A 15,896-nucleotide genomic window follows, 5' to 3' on the forward strand; every position below is an offset into this window, starting at 1 on the left:
CAGAATGATCTGAGTTCAAATCTTGCCTCAAACTGTTACTAGCTGTGTGATCATAGGCAAGTGACTTAACCTCTTTCAGCCTCAGTTTCCTCCTTTTTAAAATGATTATCACAAAAACACCTAATTCACAGGGTTGTTCTGAGGATCAAATAAAATGACATATATATATAATTATGCAAACTTACAGTGCTATATAAATGTTATCTATTTTATTTTATGGTATAGGTATTATTTTATGGTATAAGAGAACTCCCTAGTGAAAAAACTCCATCTACCAATGGAGGTTGGCACCTTTTCTGCAACTTATAATCTCAGAGAGTTGTCTAGAGCACCGACAGGTTAAGTGACTTGCCGAGGGTCACACATCAATATGGGTTAATGACTTGAACCCCAGTTTCCCTGGCTCTAAAGCCAGCTCTCTACCCATTATGATAAATGTGTAATGGCAGGTGCCTATAACACTGATGGGGGGAGGATTTCTGGTGCTCAGGAGTTCTGTGCTACAGTGGAATGTGCCAATGAAATTAATTATTTCTCTCATATTAATAACTAATTATTGAATTAGGACTAAGGTTTTTTTTTCCCTTTCCTACTTACTCATTCATATATCAGCCCGTGTAGGTTATTCAGGCAAGTTTTGAAGTGCAGGGCTGAAAGTGAGAGAGAAAACTCAGATGTGTTCAAAAGGTAAAAAAAAAAATTTAGATTAGGTGAATTGGTGGATTCCAGCCCATTGTGTTTTACTCTGACAGGTGTGGGGAAAACTGGATTCTCTCTTTTGTTTAGATTATCCTACATAAGGTGATATGGAAGACTGAGTGACCAGAGTCATATCCCCCAGACCCTCATTAGAATAAGCCCATCTCTCATTATAATATTCATTTTTCTCATTAACTGTTAATCAATAAGTTGATTGCTACCCTGAAGAACACTCACTCTTCCAAGGGCACAAGTGTTGAGTGGGTTCCAAGAGTGGTCTTTGGCATTCAAGAGTGTCACTGACTCCTTTTATTAATTATTGCTGGCATGATTAATAAAATTATTAATTACCCAGAAACTCTGTGTCTCAAAACATTTTATACATCACACCAAGCAAGTATCCAGATTAAATTTAGCCATCAATATTGTGAACCTCTGGGAACAGTTGCCTAAAGAATAAACCAAGGGCATCTAGCTGGCGAAGTGGATAGAGCACTGGCCCTGGAGTCAGGAGGACCTGAGTTCAAATTCAACCTCTGACTCATAACACTCACTAGCTGTGTGACTCTGGGAAAGTCACTTAACCCCAATTCCCTCGCCCCCCTTCAAAAAAAGAAAAGAGTAAACCAGCCAATGTAGGAGGGTTATAATTAAGCAAATGAGTTTCAGTGCTGACCTCCTAATTACTGAAGGAAAATCTTTGTCCTTTCTAAAGGAAATTGAAGCACCATCAAGGTAGTTATTGGGGGAGGAAAGTAGTCTTTCAGATCATAAGTCTGTGATCACCTGGCTAGGGCTGTTGATGACTGTTGCTGGGTGTATGGAGGGAAAAGGCTTTTGTCTCCTGTCACCAGTTTCTTCAAGCATCTGGAACTTACCCCAGGGACATCTAAGGAGTCCCCCTTTCCCTGCCTAAGCACAGATGGGGTTCCATCTTCCACTTTTTCTATCTTGAACTCAATATTTCCATCTACTTTCTGTCAGATGAGTAAGAGGGTCTGAGTCTAGAAAGGACTCAGAAGCTCCTTAATTTTACAGATGAGGAAACTGAGGCCCAAAGAGTGACTTATCCAAGTTCACAGCAGTGGTAAGTAGAACTAGGATTAGAACCCATGTCCTTTGACTCCAGAGCTGGAGTTCTTTCTGCTCTGGTTATTTCACCTCTCTGAGAAGGAATTTCTTCATCTGCAAAATGATGACGTTGGATTACATGAGCTGGAAGGCTCCTTCCATCTTTAAATCTATGATCCCCTGACCAAGCAATCAGTTAACACTTATTAAGTACCTACTACATGCAACTGTGCTACCAGTCCTCCTAATTAAAGAGCTTACATTCTAAGGGGGAATAGCACACATATATATGGAAATAGATGAAATCAACATATATGAAATAAATACAAAATAGAAACTAAGCAATGGGGCAGGTTCAGGGAGATGCGGCAGCTGGGAAATCAGGAAAGGCTTCATGTATAAGGTGGTTTAAGCTAAGTCTTAAGGGAGAGGAAGGATTACTAATGATCACATGATCCATCCTTCCAACCCTCACATAAGAATCCCTTCCAGAGCACCCTGGAGAATGGTCATGGATCTCTGGCTTGACTTATTTTACTGCTGGCTTCATTCAAAACAGCTCGTTATAGTTTTGGACCATGTTGCTCTAACTGTGGAAACATTCTTCTTTCATATCAAGCCAAAATCTGCCTCCCCATAATGTCTACTTACCACTGGCAGTTCTGTCCTGAGAAGTTATGCAAGAATAAGTTTTCTTCCTGTCCTGCATGCCGGCCCTTCAGATATCTGACCATAGCTATGAGGTCTTCCCACTCAATCTTCACCCCATCCAAATGTTCATTATAGGATGGGATTTCCAGACCCTTCAACATCTTTCTTGAACACATTCTCTAATTTGTCAATGTCCCTCTTAAGATATGGGACTGAGAGCCAACTACAATATTCCATATGTTACAAACTATAATGAGAAATAAGTATCATTTTCCTTGACCTGGATACTAAACTACCATGCTTCCATAAGGTGATTGCATTAGCCTACAGAAATAGTGAGTGTGGGATATCAACTTTTTTTTTTTTAATGTGTTAATTTTGCTGAACCTTTCCCCTTCTTTTTTATTCTTTGTTATAAAGGATGACTCTAGATACAATGGAAAATAAAAGTGAATAAAAAGCAAACATCAATAAAACTTTATTTAAAAGAAATTACATTAGCTTCGTCAAAAGCCAGACCTTAACATTACAGAATCATAGAGTTTTAGAACTGGAGGGCTCTCTGTGTCCACCTGTCACACAACTCATGTCCAAAAGGAATCCCAATTTTAACATATCCTATGAATAGTTGTTCAATCTCTGCTAGAAAACATCCAATGAGGGGAAACGGGAACCTGGTGAAGCACTTCATTCTACCCTTGGGCAGTGCTAATCTATGTCACATTCAGCTGTCAAAGTGATATTCCTAAAACACAGGTCTGACCGCAGCACTTTCATGCTCAGTAATCTTCATTGGCTCCCTATTAATCTAGGCTTATCTTTTTATCTCTAGGTCTACCTTTTTTGGCAGTATGGTGAAACCAATGGATCTCTTATCAGAATAATGTCTTTAAATGCATAAAATAAAATACATAGCATTAGAAAGGAAATCAATTTTATTGAAATATAGATTATCAGACCTAAAAATGCAAGTTCATAGACTCAGGTTTAGAACCCCCACTCCGGATCAAACAAAAATCCTTCTCTGTGACATTTGGCTCAATGGTTAGGCTAAAACAAAATGAAACAAAACTTTCTCTAATCAAGGAAATCATGGTGGCGTAGTGGGGAGACGTTCGATTTGTCCTAAGAGGATGGGTTCAAGTTCCCCTCTGCCTCTTACACTTTTTGTGAACGGGGTTCTTTATCTGTAAAATGAGGAGGTTGGACTACCAGGCAATCGATATCTAAAGAATTACAATGAATCATCTCAGTCTTGGAGAAATGACACAGAAACATACTTCAGTAAACAGTTTGCAGTGGTTACTCGTTAGTTGGGTTTAACCTAAATGTTTTTCTTTGTCACAAGAGGATTGGAGCACATGGTATAAATATCACATGGGTAACAATAAAACTTTTTTTTTTTCAAACACCTCCCCCCATGAAGGATTTGGATTAAATGGCGTCTACAATCCTTTCCAGCTCCAAATTTGTTATCTTATGAACCCTTTGTCTTCCTGTATGGAAGCCTCAAGAGACCTAAAGATCATTAGGAATGTGGAGGTGATGGGAAGGAGGGATTCCCTGGAAAATGGGAATCTTCCGGGATTGTGTTCCAAAATTCAGCTGGTATATCCCGACCCCCTGGCCCAAGCAGTACTCCATAATCCTAACAGTGAAAGGGAAGCCGCTGGAGTTGAGCTAAAAGGAAGTAAGGAGCCGGTGCTGTGCCTACCCTCCCCCTTCCTGACCCAAACGCAGACTTGCACAAGTTCAAGACGCCCGGTTTCCCCACCTGGAAACTGGGGGAGGGGGTGGGTGACTGGCAAGACGCTTGTTGACAGCGGGCAAGGAGCAGTTCTCACCTAGTCCGGGGGACTGCACGCACGGGTCATTTGACCCGCGCTGCGCAGAGGAGTCTCAGGGAGACATTTGGGCCAAGCCCCACCAGAGCTGGCCGCTGCGGTCGGCTGCAGCAGCCCAACAGGCGACCCACGGGCAGGAAGGATGCAGAGCTGAAAGCCAGCGTACGTGCTCCACGTGACCGTGTCGTATAAGACCTAGCTGCCGGGTCCGCTCTCTTCCAGCTGCTTCTCTCGGGTGCCCCCTCGCCCCGGCGCCTGGGCTGCCTGCGCTCCAGAGCCACCGAGTCACTGCCTCCCCAGCAACCTCGACTCCGGCGGCACCATGACAGGTATGTCCGTGGCCAGCCCGGGCGGGGCTCGGGGAAGCCCCTGGGGCCGGCTGGGTCTAGCACTGGGTCTCTCCGTGCGCCCGGGGCGCTTGGCGGTGCATTGAAGCTACTTCGTCTTCTCCACCTCTTTCTGTCCTTCCTTCCTTCTTCCTTCTGTCTCTGCTCTCCTTCCCGGCCTTTCGTTTTCTATTTCGCTTTCCGGGGCCTTGGCTCTTAGGTTTGCGGGGAGCGCGATAGCCCCAAAAGGGGTACGTTGGCTGGAGGGGGGTGTTGGCGGAGAAACTTGGGGTCTGTGGGGACCCCTACCCCAGGCTGTTCTGCTTCGCTTGTCACCCTCCCTCCTCGGGACGGCCTGAGGAGGTGGAGGCTCCCTAGACTGGTTTTGCCGTGTTCCTAGCAAGGTGTCAGAGCACCTTGGAGATCTCGTTTCCCCACCCCCGGCCGGAGGGTGGCCTCCCTTCCTCCTCCGCGGGATCACCCCTTTGCGGCCGCTTTCTCCGGTGCGTCGCCCCCCCCCTTCCCGTTTAAAGGACTGACAGCTGCAGCAGCTGCTGCTGGGGTGGGGTGGGGGTGGGGAGGAACCTCGCCTCCCATCCCCGACATCCCCTCCTCCTGCCCGCGACTAGGACACTGCGGAATTCCCCGGAGCTTCTCTCGTCTCCCCACCAGGGCCCACGGGAAGGAACGTAACTAGTTGCTCCACTGGGAGGAGGCCCCGGGTGCGGCTCTACCGGGGCCGGCTAGGCATTGATGGCATCGCCCTTGGCCCGCGCCTATTTTTAGGCCGGCACTGCAGGGCTGCGGGGAGCCGGGGCAGCCCGCGCGGGCACGAGGTGCCTGGCAGCCAGTCTGCCCTCTGGGAGTAGGTCCCAGGGACCTGGGACTCCCGCTGACCTGACTCGACTCCAGACGCTCTTGCCTTTCGGAAGCCCACTTGTTGCAAATAAGGCCCGGCAAGATGCTGCGTCTGCTCTGAGGTGGGCGTTCAAGGACAGGCTGGGTGCATGGGGAAATGCAGCAGACATGGCCTACGATCCAGTTCTGCCCCTGACCAGGAGCTCTAGTAAATGTGACTGTACGACTGCTCTCCCGGCAGGCAGGGATCCCCGGCCAGGCCGAGGAGGGTCTTCACCAGTGGTCCATTAACTGGTTTTTAAAAATGTATTTTAACAGCAGTGTTTCATATAGTTGGTTTCTTAGTTATAACCCTATAGTTGTAATCCTGTGCATTTTATCCATTTAAAAACATTACCCTGAGAAGAGTCCATAGGCTTCACCGGACTGCGGAGGGGTCCGTGATACACAGAAAGGTCAAGAATCCCTGACCCACAGCAATTGCATTCCCTCTCCAGAGCCTATCCCGAATAAAATGAGAGTCAGGTGTCTTCATTTTGAATCCCGGCTCTGCTGTTTGCCAGTGTAACCATACACAAGTCACTGGATTTGCCTAGGCCTCGGGAAAATGGAAGCATTGATCTTTAAAATTCCTTCTAGCTCCAAATCCTCCGATCAATCACCTCCTACCTTTCCCATCACACTTTCTGCCAGAAATCTCTGTAAACTCTAGGACCTTTGTCCTCACTCTTCCTCCTTATCCTTTTTCTGACCTTTGAATCACATTTATCTTGGTGATTTTCTTGTATCATTCTTTTGAATGGTTGGATATAACAGATGAACAAGTCTTGCATCCCAGTGTTACACCTCTCCTAGGAATTACACAGTGTCTAACTGCTGGATATTTTGAAGGGTTATTTAACAATAGAGACTAGAATGGGGCTCCTGTTAAGAGGCCAGCCAGTCACCTAAATTCTGGGGCTCACTATGAACCTGGGACCACCGATAGGCTCATAAGGTTTCCAACTGAAAAGGGACCTGAGAGACCGTGTAATCCAACCTCTTCATTCTGCAGATCTTGCAACTGAATGAGACCAGGAGAAGATTGTCCTCAAAGATACGTATGTGTCCTTTGAGACCAAGGATTGGCGATTCCTGGAGGACTGGGGAGTGGGAGGAGGAGAACCATGTATAACTCATGGATTTTTAAAATTAGAACTGTGATTTCATTGGTGGAAGGACCCCCTAACCAATACAAATCCTTAATCCCCCCCTCACCCACCCAAGGCAATGTACAGTCTTTGAGAGCTGCCTCGAGGCACTGGCAGTGACTGACCTAGAGGCATACAGCCTGGATGTTTCTGAGGCAGGGCTTTGAATCCTGTTTGAATTTGAGGTCAGCTGTCTAAACACTACTCCATTCTACCTCTCATGGGGCAGAGGAATGAAAACAAGACAGAACAATGACAAAGGGCCTGGCACTTATCATTTTCTGGCTGTAAGAAAGAGAGATAAAGATAGTTGAATAATAGATAGAGAGACCATCTAATTCCAGCCTTTCATTTTACAGGCAAGGAAACTGAAGCCGGGAGAGTTAAGCGATTTGGCCACTGGCCACACCAGTAGCAAGTATTGGAGCTAAGATCCGAACCTACCTCCTGACTTCTAATTCAACAGACTTTCCGTTAGACCCCTTCCGCTTTCTTGATAACATACTCAGGGACATGACATTCTTCTTCCCTTGGTCCCAGCTCTCCCGTGGGTCCAACAATTTGTTGGCTTAACCACCTTCCTTCCCCTCCTTTCCATAGTTTCACAATTATCAACCCTCCTGGTTGAAAACTGGTTAAAGGTATACGAGGAAACCCAGGAGGACTTCCTGAGGCAACAAAGACCTAGCTCACTGCTAGGGAGACGGTGTCTAGTGTCAGTCAATGCTAGGATACTTAAGTATCCTCTGTATTTTGTTTAAATATTTCTTATTAGTTAAGCTTATTAACTAGCTTTCTACAATTCTCTGAAAGGGACTGGCCTTTTAATATTGGAAAGGTGACATACTCCCAAGAGGCCCAGGGTATGAGGTGCAGTTAGCAGCCTAGTTGAACTCAGTCACCAGTGGGAACCCAGATGGTCTGTGGGCTTTCACAACTACAGCGACTCAGTGGGGAAAACATTCCTTGGTTGTCCTGGCTCCCATTTTAACAACTAAAGAGACAGAAGCTTCCTGCAATCTTTGCAAACTTACTAGGAATTGTATGTGAGACTGCATGTTTCTATAAAGAAAAATCAAGGAGTGGGATTTGCCCCTCAGGGTCATTTTTTGAGGGAGAATAGTTTGAATGTTTTGAGAACTGGTCAAATAAAATCAATTTAGGTGTGTTATGGGACCCTAGCTTTAGACTTGGAAGAGGGCCCTTAGCAGCCTAGGGAAGGGCAGCATAATGTGATCAAGCAAATCTGCCTCAGACACTGGCTGGAGCTCTTTGACCCTAGACAAGATATTCAGTCTCTCTGAGCCTCAGTTTCCTCATCTGAAAAATGAAAGGAGTAGATGAGATGGCCTCTTAGATCCCTTCCAGGGCTAAATCTATGGGCACTCCTCCCATTTTACAGATGAGGCAACTGAGGCCCAGAGAGGTTAAGTAACTAGCTCTAGTATCTTGCAAAGAGTTAACAGCCAAGGTTTGAACCTGGATCTTCCGACTCCCACTGCAAAGCATTTTTCCGTGTACACAGTTCATTCTGTCTCTACAAACTCTGATTTTCAGCATAGAGTTGGCTACATGCCCGTGCATTTAAACTAAAAGCTACAAATCAGATTAAAGGCTCAAGTACTATTCTCAGATCATCTAGATTCCTGTTGGCAGTTGTATTTAGACTTGGCTTTTCATCTACTTGAAGCCACCTTGTTAGGGAAACTGAACACACTTACTATGTGATCACTTCATTACTTTTAATTAATTTGCAGATGTTGGCATTCCCCTGGGTATTAAGCCAGTAGTATTTTTCCTGAGGCTTTCTAATGTGGTACAGATTAGGCATTAGAAGACCTGGGTTCAAATCCTAAATTTTTGCTCTGTGTCACTTTGAATAAGGCGTTAAATGTCCCTGGGCTTCAGTTTCCTCATCAATAAAATGGGAGCGTTATACTAAATGGCTACAATAAGAATAGGGGTTAAACCTTAAGTTTAATAGTGATCTTTTCCTTGGTTAGTCACCCTACTAAGTGTGACCCAGGCTACTCTGCTAACTGCTTATGTCTTCTTTGTCCAGAAGCAAATGTGATCTCAGATTTGCTGCTTTTGCTAAAGGACATGAAAATAGTTTGACTTTGGCAAGAGGGGACTTCCCTGCACCTTCTCCCTCCCAAAAAGTGTACTTGATCTTAGCCAAAGGGCCAAGAGAAGCAATTAGCAATAACCCCCCACTACCCCCACTACCACCAAAGGGAACAGACTGTTCTGTCTTTTTTTTTTCCTCCTGATTCTGGGATCCTGTAATCAGTGTCATCTCTCTTTTTCCATTAAGATCAGTCTTTTGTGACTTTGTCAACAAATGACTCCTACGCTAGAGGAGCATTAGTGCTCGGCTCCTCACTGAAACAACACAGAACGATAAAAAGGTTAACCGTGCTGATAACCCCGCAGGTCTCCGAGTCTATGAGGTAAGACATTCCTTCTATTTGTGACTTGTCCTTGATGGTTAAATTTCTGGCCTCTTTGGCATGCAGACCAGCTACTTTTCAGGAACTAACTTATCAGTGCATAGAAAGTTTGGCTTCTACTCGAGGCAGCCTGGTAGAGTGGATAGCATGTTGGACTGGTCACCTCACCTTTCTGTAAAATGAGGATAATAATGCCCCAGTACTTAGCTCAGAAGGTTGTTGTGAGGCTCAAGCACTATATAAGGGCTTCTTACTCACCTAGCACACATATAGTCATCTATTAGTATTAGAAAGGATTTTGTAACTCAAACTCTTTTTGCTAGATTGCTTTCTACAAGTCTTCCTCATCCCCATTCTTTTGTCCCACAGTGTTTATAAGTCATAAGAAATATAAGTTATATAGAATATAAATATATAAATAAAAGTTATAAGAAATGAAAAGAAAAACTTATGAGCAACATCCCTAAATAAATCCTTTTTAAGAGAGGAGTAAGAGAAAATCATTCCAAAGAAATCAGTCCCTGTTTTTTTGTCAATGTGTGAAGCCAGTTGGTCCCTGGGTAACTAGGCTTTCTCTTAATTGCTTTAGATACTTTAAAACTTTTACCTACAGCTTTACAGAGTCACACTTCTCTTGCCATCCCAAAATGGAATGCCATCTTAACTGGAGTAAGTTGTACTTTTCCCCTATTTTCCCAGGGAAACCTTTCTGGGAACTGTAACCCAAAACAAGGGGCATTATTCCTGGCAGTAGGAATGACACCTTGAACCACTGTAAGGACTATGAAGACCTTTCATTTCCATCACAATCATGATCTGTTCTTAAATGCAGGCAAATAGATGGCTTGGTGGATAGAATGCTGGGCCTGAAATCAGGACACTTACTAGCAGTGTGACCCTGGGCTTAACTCTGTTTGCCTCCATTTCCGCAGTAAAATGAGCAGGAGAAGAAAATAGCAAACCACTTCAGTATCTTTGCTGAGAAAACCCCAAATGGGGTCATAAAGAGTCAGACACAACTCAACATTCTTAAATGCCCTTTATTTGTTTGCAGTTGGGCTAGAGGTTTGCCCATAGCTGAATTATCCCCAACTCCTGGTACCCAGAGGCCACCAGCTGCTTGTACACCTGGCTCGTTCATCTTGATTTAGCTGTAGTTAAAATGGAAATATCTGAATTGGTTCCTTAGGACTTAATATGTTTAAAAAAATAATGAGGCTCACTCTAATAGCTCTGTTTTGTGTTTACGTGCACTTGGGCCCTCTTTTGTGAATTGAACGGGTCCTGTTATGAAATTTCAGAAGTTGAACCCCATGGCAAGAGCACCAGAAAAGAGGGCGTTCTGTAACATATTAGCACCTCTGTTCCTGGGGGTCAGTAGGGTTTGATATCAGAGATGTGGCTTCCCACTGTGTAATCTACTAAAGAAAAGATGTACAAGGAGCTAGCAGGACTGACCAACGCTGGGGCAGAGGGTGCCCATTTGTTGGCTTATTTTTGCTAATTATGGGGTGAACCAGAAAATGCTTCTTTCTCCCAACTTTGGGAATCGTTTCGACGTTTACTGCAGTGCAGTTAAGGTAAGGGGATGGATTGGAAAGAGCCTTGGAGCAGCAGTTCGGAAGCCTCAGTTCTAGTACCAACTTAGCCTCTAATTAACTGACTCTATCATCTTGAGCAAGTCATTTGCCCTCTGAGTCTCTCTTTCCTCCTCTCTGAAGTGACCTAGTGGTCAACCTCTCCCAGATAATTTCTAAAATCCTTTCCAGCAAAGACACCCAGAATTTTAGAGTTGAAAGGAACTTCAGTGGCCCATCACAAAATACCTGACAAATGGTTGTTCAGCCTCTACTTGAAGGAAGAAAATCCCTGCCACCTGGCAGTGATGTCTAGTGGAAAGATCCCTAACATTCCAGCAAGGGGCAGTTGAGAGGATCTGGGTTCCGATCCTGCCTCTCTGTCACTTACTCCCTGTCTGACCTCGGACAAGTCACCTAACCAATCTGGGCCTCAGTTTCCTCATCTGTCAAATGAAAAGGTTGGACTCAGTACCAGCTCTAAATCTGTGATATGAGGATATCCTGAGCCAGCCCATTTTACTTATGCGGAACTCTAGTTCTTAGAATTATGCAGACATGAAGCCTAAATTTTAAAAATTATTTTACTTATTTAATTACCAAATCTCTTTTTTTTTCCTCCCTTCTTACCCCTTTGAAAAAGAAAAAAGAGAGATGGAAGAACAAGCCTCAATTTGTCTTTTTGTAGCTCTCACTTGCTCGCTGCCAGTTCTACCCTCTGGGGCTAACCAGAGCAGGTCTAATCCCTATTGTGGTGAGGCTTCCAATATTTGAAAATAGATAGCATGTCTCCTACAAGGCTTCTCTTCTAGCTCAATTCTGTGGACTTAATTCTTTCAATATTCTAGATATTGGGATTTTCTTTTTGTTTAATTTTTGTGGTTGGTCCTGACCTGTGGTTTTTTTTTTTTGTTGTTGTTGTTTTTGTTTTTTATCATTGTGAGGAATGTCTGGTATGGAAACTCATTCTACCACTGCAGATCAGTAGTCCATCTGTAACTTAGTTAGGCAACTTGCTGCCTGGGGTGCTGAGAAGTCAAGAGACTTGCCCAAGGTCACACAGTTAGTAGGTGTGGGAGGTGGGACAGGAACCCTGGGCCCATCCTGATTTTCTGTTAGTTTCACTTATGGTCACTTGTCCCTCTCGAGAACTTTGTTAAACTTCCATTGGTTAAGTTTCCGTAATAGTGAGATATGACCATATCCCAGACTTGCTATCCATTGATTAAACGGAGTAATCCCTACGGTGCCTTGTAGTGTAGGGAGAAACACGGCCAATGCTTGTTAAAGTAAGCTGTGTAATTCTGAAACCGACAGCACCAGAAAATTAGACCAATAACTTGGGCTTGCTGACCTCTGAGATTTTTTGGGGTACACAGTTTCATATGTCTAATGTTCATGACTTCTAACTATTTTAGGGGGGAAATGTAATTCTATATAACTCATCTCCTATAGAGTAAGTGAATGGTAGAAGGATCTCAGATTTCAGCAGTGGGAAAGTCCTGGTCTAAGCATGCCCACTTTGATTTAGTAGGTTGGTCAAGAATTTATTTACTAAGTGTGTACTATGCATTACATGCTGGGGATAGATTCAGAGACAATGATGGACAGTTCCTACCCTCAAAGAGCTCCCATTCTATTGGGAAAATAGAACATGGGCACAAATAAGTAAATACAAAATATAGGGATAAGGACTAGACGTGGTTTCATGGGTATATGGAGCTCCCTTTAGCAAAGCAGGTTAGCAACTTCTTGGTAACATACTCTTTGAGAAGTCATGGGACTTGTCTAGGGTCACCTAGCCAGTATGTGTCAGAGGAATACTGGCTATCCTACACACCCATGAGTAATCTTGGGAAGAACATTAACAGCTGGGAGGTGGGTGTGAGGAGGTGGGAGGAAGGAGATGATGAGCTGAGCTGTGAAAAGAGCTAACGCTTCCTAGAGATGGAATACTATATATTAGGAGTTTTTGCTTCCTTATCTCTGATAACAAATTAGCAAGCACTATCTTCTAAGGTCGTGTAATGTTCTGTAGAAGAACAAAACCCAAATGTTTAGTAATACTCTGTATAAGAATGAAAAATTCCCAGAAAGAACATTTTATTACAGGGGAATGCGTGTTTGCAACTGGTTAATAATCATACTTGCAGGTGATTTTTTTGGTTTGCAAATCAGCATGGTAACTAGTATACCAGAATTAAGAAAGAGTAATATCGTGTTATATTGCTGCCATCATAAAGCTGGATGTCAGAGGGGTGTAAGGAAAGACTGTGGCCACACTTCTATTATACATTTTAATAAAATAGCGATTCGAAAGAAACAACAGTTACAATGTGGTTGAAAGGCACAGTTTGCCCTATAGCATGACAGAATAGGTGGCTTAATGGGGGGAAATTGATCAGAGTAATCAATTGAGAGAAAAGGTATAGAAAGTTTATCAGAATAAGCGATTGATTAAAAAAAAAGGCATAATGGATAAGGAAGGGAAGTAGCAATCTTGTGTCACAGTGAGGCTACTAGTTCTGATTTTCTGCTTTTCTAAAGGATGTTGAGCTCTGTGAACTGAATTTTATTTATTTTTGTTAAAATTTTTATTTTATTTTTAATTTTAAAATGATTTAAAAATTTTAACCTTTTTGTTTTTATATTAATTTTATTTTGAACATGTCCCTTTCCTATCTCCTTCCTGACAAGCCATTCCTTATAATAGAAGGAAGAAAAAGAGGAGGGAAAAGCAGTTTGGCAAAATTAACCCACCCAACTGGACTTTATTTTAACAGGAAAGTTTTAGAGAAGATTTTTGACGAAGTCATCATGGTTGACATCTTGGACAGCAGGGATTCAGCTCATCTAACCTTAATGAAGAGACCTGAACTGGGGGTCACGTTAACCAAACTCCACTGCTGGTCTCTAATTCAGTATTCCAAATGTGTGTTCATGGATGCAGATACTCTGGTGAGTCCAGATGCCAATGGTGGCTAAAAAGACTATACATAGTAACTGAGACCTGGTAAGTGTTCAGAGGAATGCAGCTAACAGTGACAGGAAAGGGTGATTAAAACATCAAATGTCAAAATAGACAGAAGGCAGAGGAGCATAACGAGGCCACCTTAAATCTGTCCCTGGGACTTCTGACAAGTGCCACCTTGATGCTGTGGACCCTTAATGTGGGAGGATTGAAGATGATAGATGGGATGGGGAAACTTTCTATAAATGCCCTGTTTTCCTTTTGAATCAGGTACTGACAAATATTGATGAGCTTTTTGAGAGAGAGGAGCTATCAGCAGCACCAGACCCAGGGTGGCCTGACTGTTTCAATTCTGGAGTCTTTGTTTACCGACCTTCCATTGAAACATACAATCAACTGTTGCATATGGCTTCTGAACAAGGCAGCTTTGATGGTATGTATCCTGTTTGATTGGGCATCTGATAAGATGGCTTTTTAATATTCTAGGGAATGACTTAGTGATGTGATGAGAAGAGCAATCACATCTCAAATCCAGCTGAAATCCACTTATTGGGTAGATTATGTTGTCTACCCACCCATTTACCATAGAAGTATCTTGGCTTTAGTTTGTTTGTTTAATTAGAGTCAAGAGAACACAAGCTGGGCTTTGGATGGCTTTCGTTATATCTAAATTCAATCCAAATGGTTTTAGATTCTTAGGGACCTGGCTACCCATTCCACAATTTAAACAGAGACAGACCGTCTCAATCAAGGTGTGCCTTTTCCAATACAGAATGAACTTGAGTTTCTGCAGAAGCATGTAGGAGTCTTAAGAGAACTAATTCTCCACTCCTCAGGAAGGATGATGATTGCTTTGAAGGGTGTGTGTGTATGTGTGACAGACAGACAGAATGACACTCCTAGAGTTGGAAGGGACCTTGAGATCAATTGGTCCAACAACTATCTGAAGCCTCTTTACAACTTCCACAACGCTCTTAGTTATGCCCATACCACAACCACCCACCTAGCCCCCAAATGCATCTAGTCTTGTCTTGGAACTATCTCTTGCATTTAAAAAATATGTTTACCAAGCATCGTGTCAAGCAGCAACTCATCCCAGTGCTTGTCCCCACTGCCCTGGCCTGGTCTTTTATTGACTCCTGCCAATACTGCTGTTGCCAACAGTATCTTGGAGTCTGATTATTTTTCCTCTTCCTGACAAGGAGTTAGTTGTGTTTTGCCTTTACCTTTATGGAGCTAGATGTATAGATCAATCAATCAATGGAACTATGACGACTGGAACTAAGGAGGTGCTACTAAGGAAGGGTAATATTCTTACAGGGGTGACTTCATAGCCTCTTCTGAATCACTCCAATCCTATTTGACAGTTTGCCCATATAGTAGACTTCTGTAAAAGGAGTCAAGATCTTCTGTGGGGTTGAAGTTGGAGGTCGTTGAAGAAGAGTCAGAGTCTATTGCTGGAAATGAAATGACTTTACAAAAGAATCAGATGAGTAATTAAGATAACATGTTAAATGCTTTGCATTAGTTATCATTAGTATGAACCAGGTAGGACTGAAAGCTTCGGATCCTTAAAAGAAGGCTCAGAAGAGAAAGACATGGGGTTTAACTGGATATACTCAAGGAAGCCAGAGGCAGGGTGCTGGGGAAGCCCCTTGACTCCCCACTCTGGACACTAGGGCCAGGATTGATATCTCTAAACTAGGGCACCCCATCAACCCTCTAAAGCTGGAGTGGGGACTAAGACTTCCACAGCAGGGCTAGGAGGTGGCAGCGAGGACATGACCAGAGATGTCATAGTCTTCAGGTAATAGCAGGAAAGAGAAATTCCACAACAGCCTGTCAGCAAAGGCAGCTACCAGGATCCGATGCTCTTAATAGGGTTCCTGGATCCATGATTCAGGGCAACTCAGAAAATTCTAGGAGCAAAGCTGCTCACTCATCTTGGGATGTCCAAGAGAAACTCTGGAATCACAGCAGATCTGGGATCAGCCAATCTTTTATAAGTATGGGAGGAGCCCTGCTCAGAGACCCAATTGGTTTTCCACCTAATGCTCCTGGTCAGGGAGATGCCAATTGGCTAAGAGACTGGAAATTCCTAGGTTTGAAGACTCCAAATATAGAAGTTTCTGGGTATGTGAGGTTTCACAGAGGGGGTCACCAGGCAAGCGTGCAGGGGCATGACTAGGGTATGGATGGAATACAGTACTGGGCAGGTAAAGATTGGACCAGGAAAACCAAAGGTTTTTCTCAGAC

General features: G+C 43.6%; 1 protein-coding gene across 2 annotated transcripts in view; it reads left to right on the top strand.

Moving 5' to 3' along the window:
- The first annotated feature begins 2,957 nt into the window (after positions 1-2,957).
- The window catches only part of GYG1 (glycogenin 1), a 41,315-nt gene continuing 28,376 nt past the window's right edge, over positions 2,958-15,896 (top strand). Inside the window, exons 1-4 of one of the 2 annotated variants that reach the window (XM_027875890.1) lie at positions 2,958-4,594; positions 8,957-9,092; positions 13,453-13,627; positions 13,911-14,073. In XM_027875890.1, coding sequence (XP_027731691.1) covers positions 4,588-4,594; positions 8,957-9,092; positions 13,453-13,627; positions 13,911-14,073 — 481 coding nt within the window. In that variant the 5' untranslated portion in view covers positions 2,958-4,587. The remainder of the gene's footprint in view (positions 4,595-8,956; positions 9,093-13,452; positions 13,628-13,910; positions 14,074-15,896) is intronic. The other variant, XM_027875889.1, reaches the window with a different exon arrangement.

This window comes from Vombatus ursinus, unplaced genomic scaffold (assembly GCF_900497805.2).
Source record: "Vombatus ursinus unplaced genomic scaffold, bare-nosed wombat genome assembly UNPS02014810.1, whole genome shotgun sequence".
NCBI lineage: Eukaryota > Metazoa > Chordata > Mammalia > Diprotodontia > Vombatidae > Vombatus > Vombatus ursinus.